This window comes from Eucyclogobius newberryi, unplaced genomic scaffold (assembly GCF_026437365.1).
Source record: "Eucyclogobius newberryi isolate DKJ021-1_F unplaced genomic scaffold, fEucNew1.0.hap1 SCAF_6, whole genome shotgun sequence".
In the NCBI taxonomy this organism is placed as follows: Eukaryota; Metazoa; Chordata; class Actinopteri; order Gobiiformes; family Gobiidae; genus Eucyclogobius; species Eucyclogobius newberryi.
In genome coordinates, this window is record NW_027316278.1 from 19303751 (window position 1) to 19323540 (window position 19790).

General features: G+C 39.7%; 1 protein-coding gene and 1 long non-coding RNA gene across 3 annotated transcripts in view; both read right to left on the reverse strand.

Annotated features, from left to right (window-relative positions):
- LOC140347147 (uncharacterized) overlaps positions 1 to 19790 on the reverse strand; it is a 413233-nt gene that overhangs the window by 17070 nt on the left and 376373 nt on the right. The gene's annotated exons all lie outside the window — the stretch shown is intronic.
- Positions 1 to 19790, reverse strand: part of edil3a (EGF-like repeats and discoidin I-like domains 3a) — a 131397-nt gene that overhangs the window by 5192 nt on the left and 106415 nt on the right. For both annotated transcript variants that reach the window (XM_072432742.1, XM_072432741.1), the window contains exon 9: positions 5158 to 5313. In XM_072432742.1, coding sequence (XP_072288843.1) covers positions 5158 to 5313 — 156 coding nt within the window. The remainder of the gene's footprint in view (positions 1 to 5157; positions 5314 to 19790) is intronic.

Below are 19790 nucleotides of genomic sequence, written 5' to 3' on the forward strand. Positions count from 1 at the left end.
CTACTGTTTCCTTTTCAACACTGTTACCTCTGTGTGAACTCCTGTCGTGTCTTTGAGCTGTGCTATTGAAACAGACATATGCTATTTTTACAGCGTTTACCGGTTCCCTCTGTTTACATGTGCTGGCATTAAGGTGCTGTAGGGATCATGTTCTAAGGCCACAGAGAAACACACTATCAAAGGAGGGATAGGAGGGCAGTAAAATCTGATTGAAATATGTCAAGAATCTGTTGAGAGCGTCTGGGGCCTGCACCATGTCAGAGGCAATGTCCTTAGAATAAACAGTCTGGAACAGCGTATGAGGTGAATCATAAAAAGAGCAATAATATTAGGAGGGGAAGACAGATAAGGAGTCAGAAAGGTGATAAAAATGTAGTCAAAAATAAAATACTTGAGAAAGTATATGTGCCTTTGTGCATGTTTGAAGATTTGAGAAGTTTGCAGACTAGTCCTGCCCCCTGGTGATATTTTTACATACTTTCTAATGCACACCAGGTCTGTGCCTTTTGTTTGCTGAAGCGGTGGCTGCGTTATGTTCTAAATATTTCATCGGTAACCTTCTTCTGTCCTCCAGAGCGTCTCTGTTAAGAGCACCAATAGAAATGCAAATGAAAATAAGAAATCGTAGAAATGAATCACACACAACTTCTTTATGTGTACTTCCTTATTATTTGAACATAACTGACACTTTGACTTGAAGTTTGTGTTTTTGTTACTAACCAATCCATAAAAGTGTAACTGGAATGTTCCATAGTATGGCATTAAACTTATCCATCGCCATGGGCACAAGTGGGCGGAGCCACCAAGAAACAGGATCTGCTCAATAAGAAATTTGGTTTTCAAATAATTTTTGAGCAAATAAACACAATAGACATGTTTAATGCCATATTGTGGAATATTCCAGGAAAAGCAATAGCAACTCCATTAAGAGACCAGCAGGAGGCAGACCCTTTTCAAGTTTATGGGAAATATAAAAAATGTAGTGTTCATGGTGTTTCATAGTTAATGCTTTTCAAATCACTCCCGTCCAAAGACAAATAATAACAATTGATGTGCTAAAAATGTGTTTTATATAAAAATGTCTTTGGAGCCTGACCCTCTCCACTATTGATTCACCCTGCTCCCGGAGTCACTGATGTGTCGAGGAGATGGTGTGAGCCGGCCTGCTGCACCGAGCACACTCCATTATTTAAAGGTGCGTAGCAGGTCAGGGGAGGGGCCCCGGTCATAGCTGTGCCCTGTGGCCCCGGGCTGCAGAGGCAGGACACCACCAAAGCACAAAAACACTTATGGAAAAGGTCAAGAGGGACATTCGGCTCTTAAAAACAATCAGGCTCAGAGATGATCTTGTACAGCCACTGATGATTCTTTTAAGAGGGTGATGGTGATTCTGGACATAATGTGTGCTAATAATAATATCCAATCCTTGTGCTGCGGGTCTGTCCTTTTGGCTCATTGTGTCACTGCAGAGGATTCAACTTAAGACAAAAGCTTCCTCACAATAGCTTCTGATCATCTGATTGACACATACTTTAGAGTGGTAATGTATAGTGTTCTTTTATATATCATTTTCCTTGGACTATAGTGGCACAAAAATAACACTTTATTTTGATACTAAGGAAAAGGCTCAATACTCAATACACCGACTTGATTGTACATTTTTTCCATGCATTTTTTTTCAGACATTGTCATTTTCAACAACAAAAAAAGTTTATCTTGAAAAATCTTGTATACTAGCTCTGATATATCCATCCATCCATTTTCCATCCATTTTCTACCGCTTGTTCCCTTTCGGGGTCGCGGGTGACTGGAGCCTATCCCAGTGACTTCGGGCCTTAGGCGGGGTACATCCTGGACAGTGGCCAACTCGTCACAGGGCCAACACAGAGACATAGACATTACAGACAGTTCACGCTCACATTCATTCACTAGGGCCAATTTTAGAGTCACCAATTTTTGCCTAACACATGCATGTCTTTGGACGGTGGGAGGAAGCCGGAGAACCCGGAGAGAACCCACGGTAACACGGGGAGAACATGCAGACTCCACCCAGAGAGATCATGTGATGTTGGTCTGGTCCGGGAATCGAACCCATGATCTCCTTCTTGGGAGGCAAGAGCGCTAACCGCCTTTGCCACCGTGCACCCAATTAGAATGATATAGATCATTAGAATGATATAGATCATTCTAATTCTATTCACAATTTAATTGTATTTGTTTCGATAATAGTTTTAGTATTATTAAAATATGTTTTTTTTCTTCTTTGACAACTATACATGTCTTATCTCAGAGAATAAAAACAATGCTTGGCCTAAAAAAACACCATTATAATAATTTAGACCTTGGATTTGACCTCAGCCCTATAGAGCGAGGGGAGTGGCTCATTAACCTCCCAGTGTTAAAGTGGTGATGATATTAAACATAAGTTAATCATGTTTTGTGCTTAATTGCTCTCGTAGACTTCCTGTGTAACATTGACAATATTAGTGTGTGGGAATTAAGTAACCCAGGGTCCTTTGGCAAAGCAGTTTAGTAGTAGTATAATAGACTGTATATTTTATTAATATTGAAACCCCCCAAACCACTTGTTATCCCTGTTATAAATATATAGATTTGTGCATGTGAGCAGGGTCTGCCAACATCTGTATTCTGATGGGCCTTTCTCTCTCAATCTCTATATAACTGCCTGAAGCCTCTGCCACACAAGAGCTGCAGGACGGGAGCTGAGAAGAATATTTAGAAGCCTGTACCAGTGTGTGCTCTCCTTAGCCACTCTCTCCTTCTCTCGATCTCTCTCCTCTCTCAGTATATTCTTGCCGACTGGAGCATGGTGGTGTGGCTCTGGAGCCCGGCAGCCAAAAGTGTCCTCTAGCATTCATGGCGGCTGTGGCCGACTGAACGGGGAAAACACCTTGAAGAATAGCACTTCAGAACAGTGCCGGGGGGAATGTCTGGGGACAAACTGATTGACATTCTCTGAAGCCCACACTAAACATGGCTGCCCTCTAATACGCCAACACCTCAAGGCTGCTTGGAAAAGACAAAAAACATGAAAGAAGTGTACACATGATACACAGACTTCCATTCTTTCTATTATTTGTCAAAGTAATGGGACTTTTGCAATGACAATAGAACAGGGCGACATTTCAGTGGTAAACGTTCAGCCTTTTGACTCCCAGATCTCTTCCATGGGTTAAACAGAAGGATTTCCATCAGTAGAGTTAAATCTGTTTATTCGGGGATTAGGTGTCCATGGTCTGAAAATCCTAATTAAATCCAGTCATTATATATCCAGTAAAAAAAGCACTTCAAAAGTGTAAATGTGATACCTTTGCCAGAAGGCAGTAACATCTTTTCAGAACAAATTCAAAACACGTCTAATGTCTCAATGCAGTTAACTGAAGCTGTAACTCTTTCTTGACACAGTGTAACTCCTTTCTTTTCCTCTACATCTACACTACAGTGTTCTCTGCCAGGCCTATGGGGCCCATCCAGTCACTGGTGTTGATATTACTTGAGTGAAAATCATGCTGAGCATGCACTGGCCTGTATCCAAAGATAATCATGGGTGTTGAAATTATAAACCTCTCAAGCAAGGAATGAAACTGCTGAAATGGAAAGACATTTCCAGACCGAGCTGGCTCTGCGGAGCACAAGGGCGTAATATTCATGTAGCTTTTCAATAGTGTTCCTCACCTTAATGGCATGTTGTCAATTTCATTAACCACCCGCACAGTGGGCTTTAGTAAATACATCTATAGGTAATGGAGTATAAAGTGATGGCTTATTCTGTCTGAGAATAAGCCATCACTTTATGGGTTATTTCATAACTATTGTTTGAAAACATAATTATGCGATCAGTAGTGTGAGGGCCAAACCAACTTTAATATAATCTTTTACAGTATATTAATAATTATACTATTGAGGGTCACAAACTCATTTCAACAACAATAAGCCTGAGAAACAGCAGATTTCACAAAATAACAACATTTTAAACTACATACATTTGCCAAACGTAAATTATACATATATACATATACATATTATGCCTATACTACTCCAAAATGTTGCTCCCACATCTCGCTTTGACTTGACTCAAAAGCCTGAATGAGAAATGCATCTAACAACACACATGCTTTTCCTCTGCCTCCAGTTAAGAGGGAGTAGGCTGTCTCCACTGCCATTGTCTGCTCTGCTCATATCAGCTCTGAGAGGCCTGTGTCTGTCTTCAAGCAACTCCGATGGACTTTAGGATTTTGTTGAAGGGTCGTAAACAAGATTTCCAGGATGGCATTGGCCTGGCCTGACAGAGCATTTTATCTGATCCTAAACCTATGAGAGGCAATAAGATGGAGCAGCTGGTACAATTTTGGAACAGAGATAAGATGTGAGGCTAATGTAGAGTGGACACATAATCTTCTTGACATTTCTACATCAGATTTTCTAGTCTGGTGTTCAATTATGCTCTTCCTGTGCACTTTACTACTCTGCTCCTCGTGACTTTGGCGTATGATGTATCATTTAAACATGAGTACTTACAGCTCCAACAGTCATGCACTTCCAATCCTTTGCACCCATATACATTTAAATATCAGGGAAATTTCCATGTTTTTCCATGTGTTGGTCCATGTTGAAACCTACAACATGGATTAATCATTTACATACGAGGTGGAGAAACAGAACAGTTCATTTTAATCTGTTTGCAGGGATCCACATGTATTTCTCACTCACCCAATGTTTTCTGATCATCCTAAATATTCAGTTCAAAAGCGCTTTTTACAACTCTCTGAGCCCAGAGCTAATTTTGCCGTCACGGTAAAGCTGACAAGCATTAGCATGCTAATGGCACACTTCCTGCCTCTCTGGGAACAAAATGCTTTATAATTAGATTCAAAGAAAGAGTTTAATTTGGGTCTAATTTTGACCTGAATCTGTGCTGGGACAAAACAGAATTTACTTTGTTACATCGGGGGAAAAATCAGGTACCGTCCCTTTAATAGAGACCAACAACACACAAGGAAGGGACACATTTTTGGGGGCATGCTCAATAACCATACCACCATAATAAATAATAAGTGTGTAAACATATGCTTGCAAAATACTCTTCCAACAAGGCAGGTTTCGGTTAAGCATTTAGTTGAAGTGACTGCTATTTACCTTGTCCTTGCCCTGCTTGTCATCTTGATACACTTTCCACCTTTCTCCATCGTTGCTGTAGGCCACTTTGTATGAGCCCACAAACTGAATATGGCCAAAATCTTTGGCTCCCTGGGTGATGACTCCCGTGACTTTAGTTGGCACCAGCAGGTCCACCTGGGAGAGGAGAGAGGACGTTAAATGTCAGATGTTAAATGTTTGAAATAGAGTCAGCAGTTTCTCTTTTAATGTCATCAGTGGATTTATAGTCTAAAGACAGTTGGTGCAAGAAAAATGTTTCAATTATTCACTGAATATTGAACAACGAGGGGGAAAAAGTCCATAAGTTCTTCTCAGCAAAACAGAAAGTGCTCTGTGCAGCAGCTTTAGAGACCTACATTGCTCCATTTGGGTAAATTTTTAATAGCTTCTCATTTGTTGTGAACAATTTACAGTGCAGGGGTGGTAGGCAGTAAACACGTGCACACTGTTACTTGTAGAGGCCTTTTTTACACTTCAATTATGCCTCATTATTTAGAACAAACACAATTGGGTTAAGTCTGGCCCCTTAAACAAGAACATACACACACAAGCCCCGTTTCATGAAGCATCAAAGAAAAAAGTCTTACAAAACTATGTCACACAGGTGAAAATAACATGCTATTTTTATATGTTAATTACAATACTTCAACTGAATAATGCATACAAATCAACAGGCCTACAGAGCAATGAAGAGGAAGGTGATGCCTGCTCTGATGTTAGATGATGTTGTTGGTAATCAAGTTCATATGTTCAAGTTCACATATTCTCATGAGTTACTTCATGTAAGTGCGGATCTTCCACTGTGCGCTGATTGTCTTTATAATATAAAGATATATGTTCCTGCGTCATAACTCCTTCAACAGGGTCTATATTTGTGCAATAAACTTGCAGCTCTCTTTATACTTACTATGAATTGTCCAATATTGTCCTCAAAGTCTTACTTTTTGTTCTAGTTTGTGTTCCTACTTTATTCAACATAAAATGGGCACACTGTGATATTTTGCTGTCAGATAGATGAACATAATGGCAACATTTAGAAGTGCTGAGAGAGCAGGATGTAACAAAGCATGGAAATGAATACCCCCGTGTCAAATGTAGGTACCACAAGATGAGGGCAGAATATATCATGTTTTTTGGCCCGGTCATAGGCCAACAAATATGTGGCTTTGACAAAACGAATGCACTTCAGAGGTGAGGTGAGGGAATGAACTTATTAGAGAGTGGTCATCATGACACTCCTGCAGAGCACCTCAAGTACAGATACAAAACAAAACAAAACAAAACAAAACAAAACAAAACAAAACACATGCTACTGTCTAAAGGCAACTTCACACATAATCTATACTTTACAACTTCATTTAGTTGTGCTGCCCGGTGGTCGAGTGGTTTTAGCACAGCCCACGTGTTGTGAGTTCGAATCCCAACTCCAACAGTTTACTGCATGTTCTGCCTTCTCTCTCATCCCCATTTCACACTGTCGTTTCCTGTCTAATAAAGCCTAAGGGCAAAAAATATCTTAAGAAAAAACAAACATTAATTTCGTTAAGTACAGCTGGAAGCTAAGATAAGGCAGGCTTAGAAATACTTAAACCGATCATCTCATCCGACATTATTTATGCACCCTTCCTCACCATATTTTAATATGTATAAGTAATATTATACAAGGTTACACAAAACAAATGCCCCTCTTTGTGAATTTCTTTTGTGAATCTAGAGATATCATCCCAATTCTTGCACATTTAATATTTTTATATTGCCTTTGAACAAGTAACTAAAGCTATCTTGTGAGAGTCCACACATTGTGATGGGTGAAATCCACCCACTCAGAGCATGACAGAGGCTGAACAGAGGTGTGGGGAAAAGTGTCTGTGTTTGAGCAGCTGCATTAAATAGAAAAGCACTGATTCCCACAATATTACCAGAATAGTGTATTGTTGAAGGGCTCTGGTTGTTCCACCCCAACCTACTTTTGAATAATAATATACTATGATAATAAAAGTAACATTCAAGTCCATTTTATGTTGAGTTCAAATTTGATAAAACCGATAAAGTTTACAAATAACACCACCCTCATCGGGCTCATCTCGGATGGGGCAGTTACAGGAGGGAGGTAGACCGGCTGGTGCCCCTGGAGAAACAACCTGGCGCTCTACACCCAGAAGCCATGATTGTGAACTTGAGGAAAGTCAGAGCCTTCCAGCCCCCCCTCGCCCTGACAGACTCCCCCATCACAACTGTGGACTCCTTCCGCTTCCTCTGCACATTTATCACTCAGGACCTCAAATCAGCTCCTCATCAGTCAGGCCTAGAAAAGGATGTTCTGCAGCAGCTGAGGAAAGCTAAGCTGCCAGCACAGATGATGGTGCAGTTTTACACGGCCCCTCCTCCATCACTGTGTGGTATGCTGGGGCCAGGGACAGACACAAACTGCACAGCATTGTGCGCTCTGCTGAGAAGGTGATTATTTCTCCAGGACCTGTTTGTCTCCAGGATGTGGAAGCAAGCAGGTCATATCACTACTGACCCTTCTCAAGCTGGACATGGACTGTTTGAGCCGCTCCCCTCAGGCAGGAGGCTGCGGTCCATTCAGACCAGAACCTCTCACCACAAGAAGAGCTTTTTCCCCGTCCGCCGATCCATCTACACTTTATAACACCTGTCACTAAATAACTCGTGTCAGCAACACTGTACATTACAAATACTATTTTAATTTAATTTTCGGAAACTCCTTATTTTCATGCATCACGTCATTATTATAATATTGTTTTTGTAGAGATTCTATTGTTACAACTATTGTTTCTGACAATCTTCACTGATCAGATCTAAATGAAAGCAATACTTCACCAATACTGAACTATTCTTGTGCGTTCTGCTCTGATACAAAGTAGAAATATGGCATACACTGTACCAGACTGAAGCTATAAGAAGCCTGCTGCCAGTAATGTCACAACCTTCCCCTGGATAAAGGGCCTGGAGGAGCAGTGGCAGGGGTGGCTGAGGTGGATTTAAAGCCAATGACACCTTGCATTGTACCCCTTTGATTATGCTCCAGTTGCACAACACTCAGGTAATCGTGTTCGAGCCGAGCAGTCAGGTCTGTCAACCAAAACAAAGGGGTGCTTGAAGGGGAACCTGTAATTGCTGTCAAAGGTAGCGGTCAAAAAATACGAGTGCTCGTGGCAGCGGCCCTTCTCAGCACTTTGATGGTCCAAACTAAATTAGGAGGAGAGATAAGCTTGTTAAATCAGGCTCCTCCTCTCTTTCTCTCCTCTGTCCCATCTGCTTCTGTTCCATCAGACCATTATCTCTTATCATAGAGCAGACTCTACATGCTTATCGCTGAATTCTTATTCCAATGGTCCACAGAAGAATAAAGGCACTAACGATTTAGGCTTATTTTGAACCTTATTTATGTTTCAGACGTTTGATGAAAAATGATTATAATCTATTACAATTAAAAGTATAATTCAAAACAGTTAGTATAGCAAAATATGCAGCTATTAAGCACACACTATGCATACGCAGTGGGTTAGTAGTTTAAGTTATAAAAATAATGACAGTTCGTAATTGCAGAAGTGGTATGAGAACATTTGTATTTGGAGTTTGTGTAAATCTACTTTCAAAACCTTTTCTGTATAAATGCTATTGTAGGAACTATTGATGTCCATTTAATTTGTATTCATTGTCCATGTATTTATCCATACATAATCTAGTGCTTATGATAGTTAGTCATACTTGTACTTGTCCCGTTTGTCTTACGGCTCACAGAAAGTGTCCTTTAATTTGCCTTTTATTCATTTGGCAAGAGTTACGTGTTTGAACAGAAGTAAATGTTGCAAAAACCCATCTCCTCACCGACCAGCTTGCCAACTTCTGCCAGGTTTGCTGAATTCCTTCACAGATGCTCTGTAAAGCAAACCCAGCACCTAGATTACAGGATTTGTTTGGCGCGTCTGAGATAAAAATAAAAAAAGAAGAAGAAGCTTCAATGGCAAAACATCGTCTGTACATCTAAAATAACACATTCTGGGTCAATACTCATTTGTACTTGTCTTTGATAGTGGCATATAAAGAAGTTTGAAAACTTTTGCTCTCTGTTCATTAAAATAAGAGCTGCAGAGTAAAGCGTGTGTCCTTATTTGACGTGGCTTTGTCATGGCAGGATTGCTGTGATAAAGAGCTTTGCAAGAGGGAAAAGAAGGAGACACTTTGCTTGTTTTATGAAGCCTGCTCATCCCAAGTTCAGCTGAGCTCTTATAACTTTGCCTGTTAAACATTCACATGTTATGTTAGAGGTGCAATCATCTTAAAAATGTAAAACATAAATCAAGCAAGTTTTCATCTTTGACAATACATCTGCTCAAAACAGATTCTACTCTATGGCAAATATATGTTAGAACAATAATAAAAAATAAATGGATATGGGTTCTTAAATTTATATTTTTTATACTTTAAAACAAATCATTAAAAGGCAAACTGTACATTTTATTTTGAAAAGTGGAGTGTTAAAGGAGAAACTTTATGAATTATTTGTTTTCCCTGGAAGTAACAGAGTTTTGGCACCATCTACCGGCTGTAGAGGGAATTACACACTATTTAACAGATGGTATCATTATTCAACGCATGTTTCAGCTGGCTCAAAGCACGCAGCTGTACTGATCATAATAAGGCAAATCTGGCTATGATTTATGGACTATAAACAGCAGAGAAGATTCTCAGAGCCCCATCATGTTTCGACGTCAATTATCGAGGAGATTCAGAAGATTCAGAAGATTCAGAAGTGTGTTGTTGACGATCGAAGGGGAGAGGATTTTTTAACCAGGATTCATGAAACTAGAGTGAATGAAGCTAAATCCTACTTCGGGTATGTTTTTGACGAGGGAACAATGCTCAAAAAAGTACATTTTGCACTTCTTTATTGTTGGGGCTGAGAGGATATTTTCCATGGTTTATCAGGAAGCTGCCATGCTCTTGACTTTAGAAAGGAAAAAGAAAAGAATGGATGGATTTCTATAATTCAGAAACAGTGGATAGTTTTACGTTTGGCTGGTGTTGCTTACGGTTTTCGTTTATTGTCGACTAGATGGACTGGAGGGTGGGGCGCTCCACAGAGCTGTACTGATGCTAGAGGAAGCTTGGACATTGTGCGTTGCACTCTTATGATGCTGGTAATTTCAAGGTGTAGTATTTCTCCATCAAATGTAACCGTGTGGTGCAAAAGAAAATCTTTCAGCTTACAGGCTGCTATTGACCAATTACAATGCTTGGAGCATAGTATGAGTTTGTGCCTGCAGGCGGCTTAAGCACAAGGCTCTCCGCTGAGAATTTAGCAGGAGCTCTTTAAAGGCTTGAAAAATCCACAAATATCTGACAGGTTCCACCACAATGGACTTAATGTGTCAATCAAAACAACGACTGGCATCAAACGCATTGATCTGTGGACCTCTAAATCATATCTGTGTAATAATGGAGGATGGGGAGTGAAGGTACGCAGTGGATTAAAGGGGACATTATATGTAAAATAAAGATTTATGTGCTTTTTTTCATCATTAGCTTACTCCGAGTTGTATTTCGATTGATTTGGACATGTTTGAGTAATCCTGTAATGTTCTGCATTTGAGGCTTGAAATCTCAGACTCAAGGTCATACATGTAGATTCAGAAATGTTACAGCCATTTCAACAATAAAAGCATAAGCAGTAAGGACATTTTGTCAAATAAAAACATTTAACAAAACAACAGGACTTTCTACATCAAGTGGACGATACACAATGTAAACTAAACAACGTTCAACATGTAAAAAACAGGCTTGTTGAGTAAAACAAAATGAGTAAAACATTGGCATCAAATTACATTAAATGGTTGTATTAATAATGAATAGATAGTTCTGCTCAGCTGGTCTGAGATTGAGTCTAAAAAGAATTGCATTAAATCAAATATTGAAGTTTATTTAATTATCCAATCGCCTGTGCCACAAACGAATGTCCAGTCCCGATTGAAGTCAATGGACCCTTTTCTAATAAGCCGTTTTAGATCAGTGGTGTGCGGTCAGGGCAATCAAGGCAGGCAGAGATTGACCAATAAAATGTAAAATGACCATGTGTCACAGCAATATTTAAATTGTTGTTTTTTTCCCTCACTTCTGCTGCTGAATCATGGCTGGTAGACACAGTGTATTTTATTGGCCTCTACAGGCTGCTGAGCAGTACTGCGTTGGGAACCTTGGTTCTTCTTCTACCGCAGATGCGCAGTCTGTGACCTTATTCATGCTCCGCTCTCCAAAATGTCTTTTTTAGAATGAATAAACCTGTGTGAGAATCTTGGATGGTTGCAGGTTGTGCCTAACATGCTAGCAGTAGCATGCGGTGACTTTTATGCATGGGCAAGCAGACTTGGGTTGTCCATCAATATGTAGAGGATAACATTTGCTCGCAAAAGTGAAAACAAAAAACATGCAAGGGTAAATATGCTTACGTCACTGATCGATTTATTACACATACTAGTGCTCTATGTTGTTAAATGACTGCCTGTATTTCTAACTGACATCTAATCATTAGAAACGTGAACAGAGCCTGAGCTACAAACATAGACTTAACAAAGACTGAATCTGTGAAGTGCCTTTTCTTCACTCCCGCCGGGAGAGGGACAGGCACATCCATGACCTGTGGACCCAGAGGCTCCTCGACTCCCTGGACAGACGGTCCCTACTCCATATGAACTGGTTCTCCTCCTGAGTGACTCCAGCTCCACTGTCTCTCTCGCGTCCGTCTGTCCGTCTGAGGGAGTCAGATCTCTCCTTCACTGTGGAACTCCTCCAGGTTTGTACTTTTTCCCAAGGATGTTTTGTTTGTTTTTCCTGGCCGAGGAGGGTCTAAGGACAGATGACCTTGGGACCTTTGGCAAAGGACACGGGATGCTGGGACATCGCCAAGTCCCTATGAACATTGTTTATTCTGTTTTTCACTGTCGCCCTCTGAGACAACTGCTGTTGTGATATTGGGCGTTACAAAAATAAATTGAATTGAAATAGTTTTAGGTCAGCCTGTTGAAACTTCGCACTGCTGTAGCTTCGCTTCTCCTCTGTCCCTGGGTTTGAGACTGGCTTTTGCATGTTTGTGTTGTTCTTTCTTTTCACGTTTGCTTGCAAATCTTATCCACAATTATTGATGAACACACCAAGTCTGCTTGCCCGTCCATAAAAGTCACTGCACGCTACTGTTTTAGATACATATCGCAATTTACTATAAACAAAACATTTATAATCTATGATTGCTATAGATCAATACAAATACCTGGGGGAAAAATATATAATGTTTTCTTTTTAAGCTCGACTTGTAGTGGAAATAATATTGTGTCACTGTCTAGAGGCTAATTCACTGGGACAAATCCAACAAGGACAAGCTAAACAATCACTGATATGAGATTATATATAAAAGAACATTTCACAAATCATGGAATGAGGAAAGAAAGGGCCAGCTCCACAACTATAGCTGCTTCTTACTACAAAACCAGCCGAACAGTGCGTCCTTCTTTTCATCAACACTATCACACATCACAACACTTTCAATATGAGATTAAGGATAAAGATTAAACATTGATCATATTGGCATCAAGATGAGTCTTTGGTCAGCACAGACTGATCAAAGACCACGGAACAGATCGACATTTCAATCATCAGACCCATGTATAATGTTTATGAAAGTGATTCATGTCCAAATGTGACCGTTCAGTGCACATGAACAGGCTTCCAAAAGGATGAAGGTCTTTGTTAAAGAGCGAGATGACTTGTCTTCACACCACATAAGGCAGAGTCAGCTACTTGGCTGGTTGTAACACATTTGCAGCCAAATGACTGGGCACAGGAATGAAAGATGGTGACATGAGCACAGTCTTACAAAGCAACTATATGCATTTAACAGTCTCATTGGTGCTTTGCCTTAGGTGCACTCAAATGACAATATATTAATTACTATTATGCACCGTATTATCTAGACAGCAGCTATTGAAGCTTTAAGTCTTTTGCAAAAATACACAGCAATTCATTAAAGAGAATACAAATACAAGCAGAGGTGATTCAAGATATCCAACAGTCCAGCAATTTTTGGTTGCAAATGAAGCTTTCCTGACTTTTTTATATTTCAAACATTGTTGAAAATCCACTGGTAAAAATGGACATGCTCTGTGCCATATTTAGAGCATTTAATCCATGTTATGCAACTCCAAATAGCCAGTAGCCACCACACAGAATTATCTTTAGAGAGTAGAGATTTAAATTTCCTTTAAGCAGCCGGAAGCATTGGAGCCCAGCTATTTTACCTGGGACGGTAACAGGCCATTTGGAGTGCGGCGTAATAAAACAGACAGTGCTCGGCTCAGCGTGTCAAGTGAAGTCTAAACGGTGGCACAGAACGATGGAGGGAATTGGCCATGGCAAAAGGAACAGGAAGGAAATCAAGCATGGTACGGTGGATCGTTTGGTGCTATTACAGCAAAGAGAACAGCATCTTCAGCACAAGTGATGCGCACAGCGAATCAGAGAGAGTGAAGCAGAGACTGGGACTCATGGGTGTGAAAATGGACTTAACGGCGCTGTACTAAAGGACCAGAGGATTTCACACTTTGTTTAATTTTCACTGTAACCAGACGTATGATGGGCACTCCATCAAAGATCAGGTCTTCCCTTCCAGTCTGGAGCTAAAGCACTCGATCTGGTGCAGTTCACATGCAAAACAATTCTTACAAATCTATAGTTTTGCTTTTTAAATGAAAATATTTTGAGTGTAGCTTTTCAAACTACATTTTTATAAAACATAAATTCTGACATCACCAGAAAAAAAGGATGGTCTGATTATAATCTTTTGAGCCGATACTGATAAACACATTTACATGCTAAGTAATAGTAAAGTCCACAGATTAAATTTTTACTTAAACATTTTTACTAATAATAATTAAGGGTACCATATATAAAAAAATATTTCTGGCAACACTGTGTTAATTAACATTAATACATATTCTTAGCCTATTCGGCCTCCAATTTCTATTGATCTGTTTAATAAGAAACAATCGATATTGATAAATATTGATAAGGAAAATAAAAATCAACAGGGGTCACAACTGAGGTCGAGAAGCTTAATAATATATTTTAGGTAGGGGACAGTATAGTTGGATTTTGGGCAAATATACATAAATAATAATAATAATAATACATACGGTACACTATGTAAATAGTATGAGGATCATATAACCTGTGATTTCTACTCAGTACAGTTTCTTTAAGTAAAGACCTTGACGTGATTCATTTAACCTACAACCAAACTACCTGCGCTGTGCAGCTAGTAATCTCATGAGAACACACTATAAAGATGTTAGCTTCAAATGAACTGCTAAGAATCTCCCTGATACGCATGCACCCCCTGCGCTGCACTGATTTAGGCCGGGACGCCGTCACTTCTGACAATTCTTCCCGATCTCCCGATTACAGTGGCGCTGTTGTGAAGTCATGAATCAATCATCTGCAGATAAAGGAGATAAATGCACCCTGCTTTTACCCAAGAGCCGATGAGGATCAGGAAGTGGCGCTGAGGATAAGGTGGCTTCCTGGGATAACGGAAACAAAGCATCTACATCACACAGGTTGCTGGTACGTTTGAGCGGACGCAGTAGCAGCGAGAAGGCACTAAAAGGCAACCAATTGAATAAGAGAAGCAGATGGATTTAGCTGCCTTACCGTCACTTCATTAGTAAGTTAATTGATTCTGCAGCACTACTAGCTACAGGGGAAAGGAACAAAATAACAAAAGAAACTGTGACGATAAAAAATGTTTCGATCAAACTAGTGAGGATTTATTTTCTGAAATTCTTGGATAATGTTGAATCAAATCATCAAATTAACAGTGGCTGCAGGCAACAGAGTGGAACCAAAACCAAATGATACCACTGCCTGTATTGTGCGTATTTTGCAGTTTTCCAATGGGGCAAACGTCTCGAACAATTATAGGTTTCAAAGTATAGTCTTTTTATGGCTATACAATGCATCACTTGTGTTTCCCGCATGCAGAGATGTGACAGATGCGGTGTGCGCCCCTCACTGATTGCACACGATGCAGTAAGATAACGCCATGTTGAGCTTTAATCAGAGCAGAGACAAAGAGGCTGCAGGTGCTCCTTGTTCTCATTGTGTTCTGTGTGTGGAGATAAATCAGGCAAAAACACACCGCGCAACGTTTAGGTAATTATTAGAACTCTGAGTCTTCACATCTGCATGGACAAGCGCTTACGTTTGTTCAGCCGTTCAACCGTAGATTAGTGAGATAACTTGTAATTGTTGTGGAGGACTTGGGTTCATCTATAATCATCTTTATTCCAATCACAATACATATAAAAGAACTAAAACATATCATTACACGTTTTATTTAAAAAAGCAGGTTGCTTATTATAGGGATATTAGACAATGGAAATGAAAAAAATGGAATTGTTGGTCATGGTGTCAATAATCTTGCTCTCAAAACAAACATAACATTAAAATCCTTTGTCAAGACCATGTTATTTTTAAATATTAAATCATTGCGATCATAGTAATAAGCCAATAGTTCACTGGCGATTGTAGCTATTCATACCACTTGTCTTCAGCTGCTTTTGACACAGAGACTTCAATACAACAATAGAAAGCTTTAGAGCAGACACAGGGACCAAAGGAACAATGTGAGGACAAACAGCGTCTGTTCATGGCTCATGGCTGTGACTTAATCAATATGGTGTGCCAGTTAGAACTCTGGATGAAAGAGGATCTCGTCTCATGCTGACTTGTACTAATAGCTTCATTTGTGAGTATCAAAGCTTGAAGGACACTGAGGATACATCCCCCTTGAAAGTTTGCTCTAATCTCCACTTCGCCAAAGTGTTACTCTGTTGTTCTGGAAATAGAGACATGATCGTTGCTATTCCAGATGATTAAAATCCCTGCCTAAATCCTTTCATGCAGCAAAGCTTAACTCTCTCTCTCTTTCTGAGGCAGCATTTTCTGTTTAAAGAACGACACTCTTTGTCACTGCGTAAACACTCAAGAAGAGCCTGAAGTTTCAATGGGACAAATTAAAGCTATTCTCTGTGAACAAACAGCCAGCTAATTCAACTGATTAAAAGACATAAGAGTTTGTCGCCAATAAAGCGAGCAGAGATTTGATATGATTATAAGCAGTTTGATGCAGGCCCACAGCGATTCTTAATGGTCGACACGTCTTCGATGGTTGCTACATGAGTACTAAGAGAAAAGAGAATAATTCAAATCAGCCACAATAGAATAGCATGCCTCAATTGCAACATTATTTATAGTGTGACACTTTTTGGGTGCAGTGACTCCGAGTGGGGGCAGCTACTGGTTAAATGATGCCAGGGCTCTTAAAGGAGCATACACAGAGAACAGACAAATACACATGTGCCAGACCATTTCATGAGTGGGATCTTAAACTGATTTCTAAAAGGCCAATGATGAGACTACAACATCGGGGTGATATGGTCAAAGTGTCTAATACAAGGAGTTGCAATAGTCCAATTGTGTGGTAATGAAGAGGATGACTCTTTCCAACCCAGACTCTAACCCAAGACTTTACGTTGGCAACAAATCTAAGAATAAAAACAATGGTCTCTAGCACTGTGCTGATTTGCTTATCCATATTTAAAAAGCTATCAATAATAGGTTTTTCTTTACAAAGGGAGATTTAGAGGAACGTGGAAGGCCAAGAGAGCGGTTGATAGCAATAAGCTGGTTGGTTTCACCAAACAGTGCACCAAACTTCTGTTTTACTTTCTTTTAATTGAAGAAAGGTCCATTTCAACCAGTCTTTGATATCTTGAATGCCCTGGAGTGAGTAACACAAGTAGCTTTTAGGCTTCAGAGGCATGTATCAGTTAAGATACACTGTCTTACCTAATTATTCCCTTAAGTAACCCTGACATTGACTCATATGACAATTATAGGTGTAAGGATATGAGAAAATAGTCAGTGTGAAGAAGAAGAGGAGATAAAAGAGTTTGGACACTGGTCCTCTGGTCACCTCATAGACACCAACTGCTCTGCACTCATTTGCCTTGTTGCTTTGTGTCCCTAAGTATAATTAAGAATTATGAACTAATAAATAGGACAACCAACATACCATTTTGAGCATCTTTAATTTATTTATTTTTTCATTAGACAAAAGTGGTTCTTCTTATACCAGAGGTCGTGGTCATGGATAAATGGTTGCAGTGAAGCTAATGCTCTTTTTTATTTTCTGTGTTTACTTTTTAAACTACATACAGACTAGGCTTGGTGTGAAATTAGTGTCCGGGACATAAAACACCTGTCTGAGAACGTTCAAAAATGGGAAAGGCTAACATGGCCACACAAGTGGATAATGACGAGACCGTCATCTCCAACATCCCAGGGATTTTGCGAGGACTGGTGAGTTTTGCGTCTTCCTTAGACTCTGTGCTGAAGGAGCACTTGAACAGAGCGTCTGTCAAAGGTACGTCCAAAACGATTCAGAATGAACTCCTTGACTGTATGCTCACTGTGAATAAAAAACATATTCGTGATGAAGTGAAAGGGGCTGATTTCTTATCAATCTGAGTCGATGAGACATGTGATGTGTCGAACCAGTGTAACACTTGTTACCTTGACTGCAAACTCACCAAAGAGGAGTGTTTTTTGAGTCTATTACGCTGGATAACGCTAACGCTGAAAGCATCGCTGACCTGTCTATTCATAATGGTTTGGTTATTAGAAATCCCATGAAAGGATGCTATAGATGACATGTCTTTAAGAGCAACTTTCCATAAAAAAATGTGGTCTGTGATGATTGGATATAAAAAAGTAAAATGTTATACACATGTAGTTCAGAGTAACAAATGCCACTTAGAAGCTGTTTTGTGAAACAGGCACCAACAATTGTTTGCGTTTTTTATTTCCTCTTAATGTAGTAATTGCTACTAGACACTATAAGTTACAGTATCACTGAGATGTGTAAAATTTAATTTTATGTCAAATAAATGTATCTACCTCTAAGTCATAGTATTGCCATTACCAAAAGTGGAAATAAAGTTTGTTTACTTCATTAATTCAGTTGTAAATGTGTATTTCAAATGTGTATTTATACAGTCAGTGTAAAATATACAATGTAAAACACGGTAGTGGTTTTCACATAATGTCAACCCCCCGATATTTTGCATCACCAGCCGCCACTGACCCGCGGTAACACGGCAACACGGGAAGGACATACAGACTCCGCCCAGAGAGATCATGTGATGTTGGTCTGGCCAGGGACACACCCCTGCCACAAATACATGGCACTGAGTAAAATAAACAATAAACCTTTTTCTAATGACAGGTTTCTGAACCGCTGAGCTCACATCACATTATCAAAGACAGCGGTGTTCATGAGCCTCATAACACCTACCTAGAAAGATAATAGTGCGAAAACATTGTAGACTTTGACTTGTTTCTGTGTGTGAAAACAGCTCACCACCAAACCCTCCTGTCAGGTACACGATTACAAGTTGCAAATGGAGTGAGAGATCTCGCTTTGCTACCACAGATAACAGGTACACAGCAATACATTTTGAATTTTGAAGTGAAATTATTATTACCGTATTTTTCTGACTATAAGTCGCACTTTTTTCATAGTTTTGGTCGGGGTGCGACTTATACTCCAGAGCGACTTATATGTGATATTATTCGTTATTTTCATTCTGGCAACCGCATGTCACATGTTGATTATTTTCACACTGGCAACCACAAGTGGGCGTTCTAGTCTCTAAGCAACGCAGAAGAAGAATGGGCTCTTCCTCTACCTCCGGAGTTTGTGGAGTTGTTTAGAAGTGACACAGAGGAAGAAGAATTCAATGGATTTAGTGATTTGGGGTAAAACTGATGCTTTGGTAAACTTGTTAGCATGTTCTTTATGCTATAGTTATCTGAATAACTGTTAATATGTTACGTTAACATACCAGACACTTACCACAGTTCTGTCTGTGCGTCATGTAGCTGAAGATGTTACGTTAGCATACGTACACCTATTCACCATGTTCTCTAATCTGTTATTATTTTAAATTGCATTTCAAGATGAAATGTCTGTTCTAGGTCTAGGATTTTATCAAATAAATTTCCCAAAAATGCGACTTATACTCCAGTGCGACTTATATATGTTTTTTTCTTCTCTATTATGTATTTTTTGGCTGGTGCGAGTTACAGTCCGGAAAATATGGTACTATTTTCTCTTTAGTTTAGTTTATTTATTCAATGAGACAGAGACAGTGTACAATGAACATTAACCTGAACAGGAGAGATGCATTGTACCAGGTTGTAAGTGCTAATTTAAACCTGTAGTCCCCTGTGTAGGCTGATGTCATGTTATTGTGTTATGTTATGTTATAATTGTACACCAAATAACAAGATAAGGTTAATCACTCTTTACCAGCACGCTGTATGTCTTTTCAAAGCAGCTCTGAGCAGAGGAGGAGAGGCACAGGGAAATGGAAGCGTAGAGTGTCTCTGTGGTCATTTCTTTTTGCGATGTGGACATGTTGATGTGAATAATTAACTAATCAGCTCATGCCAGCTGGAACTCTTGGCAGCTT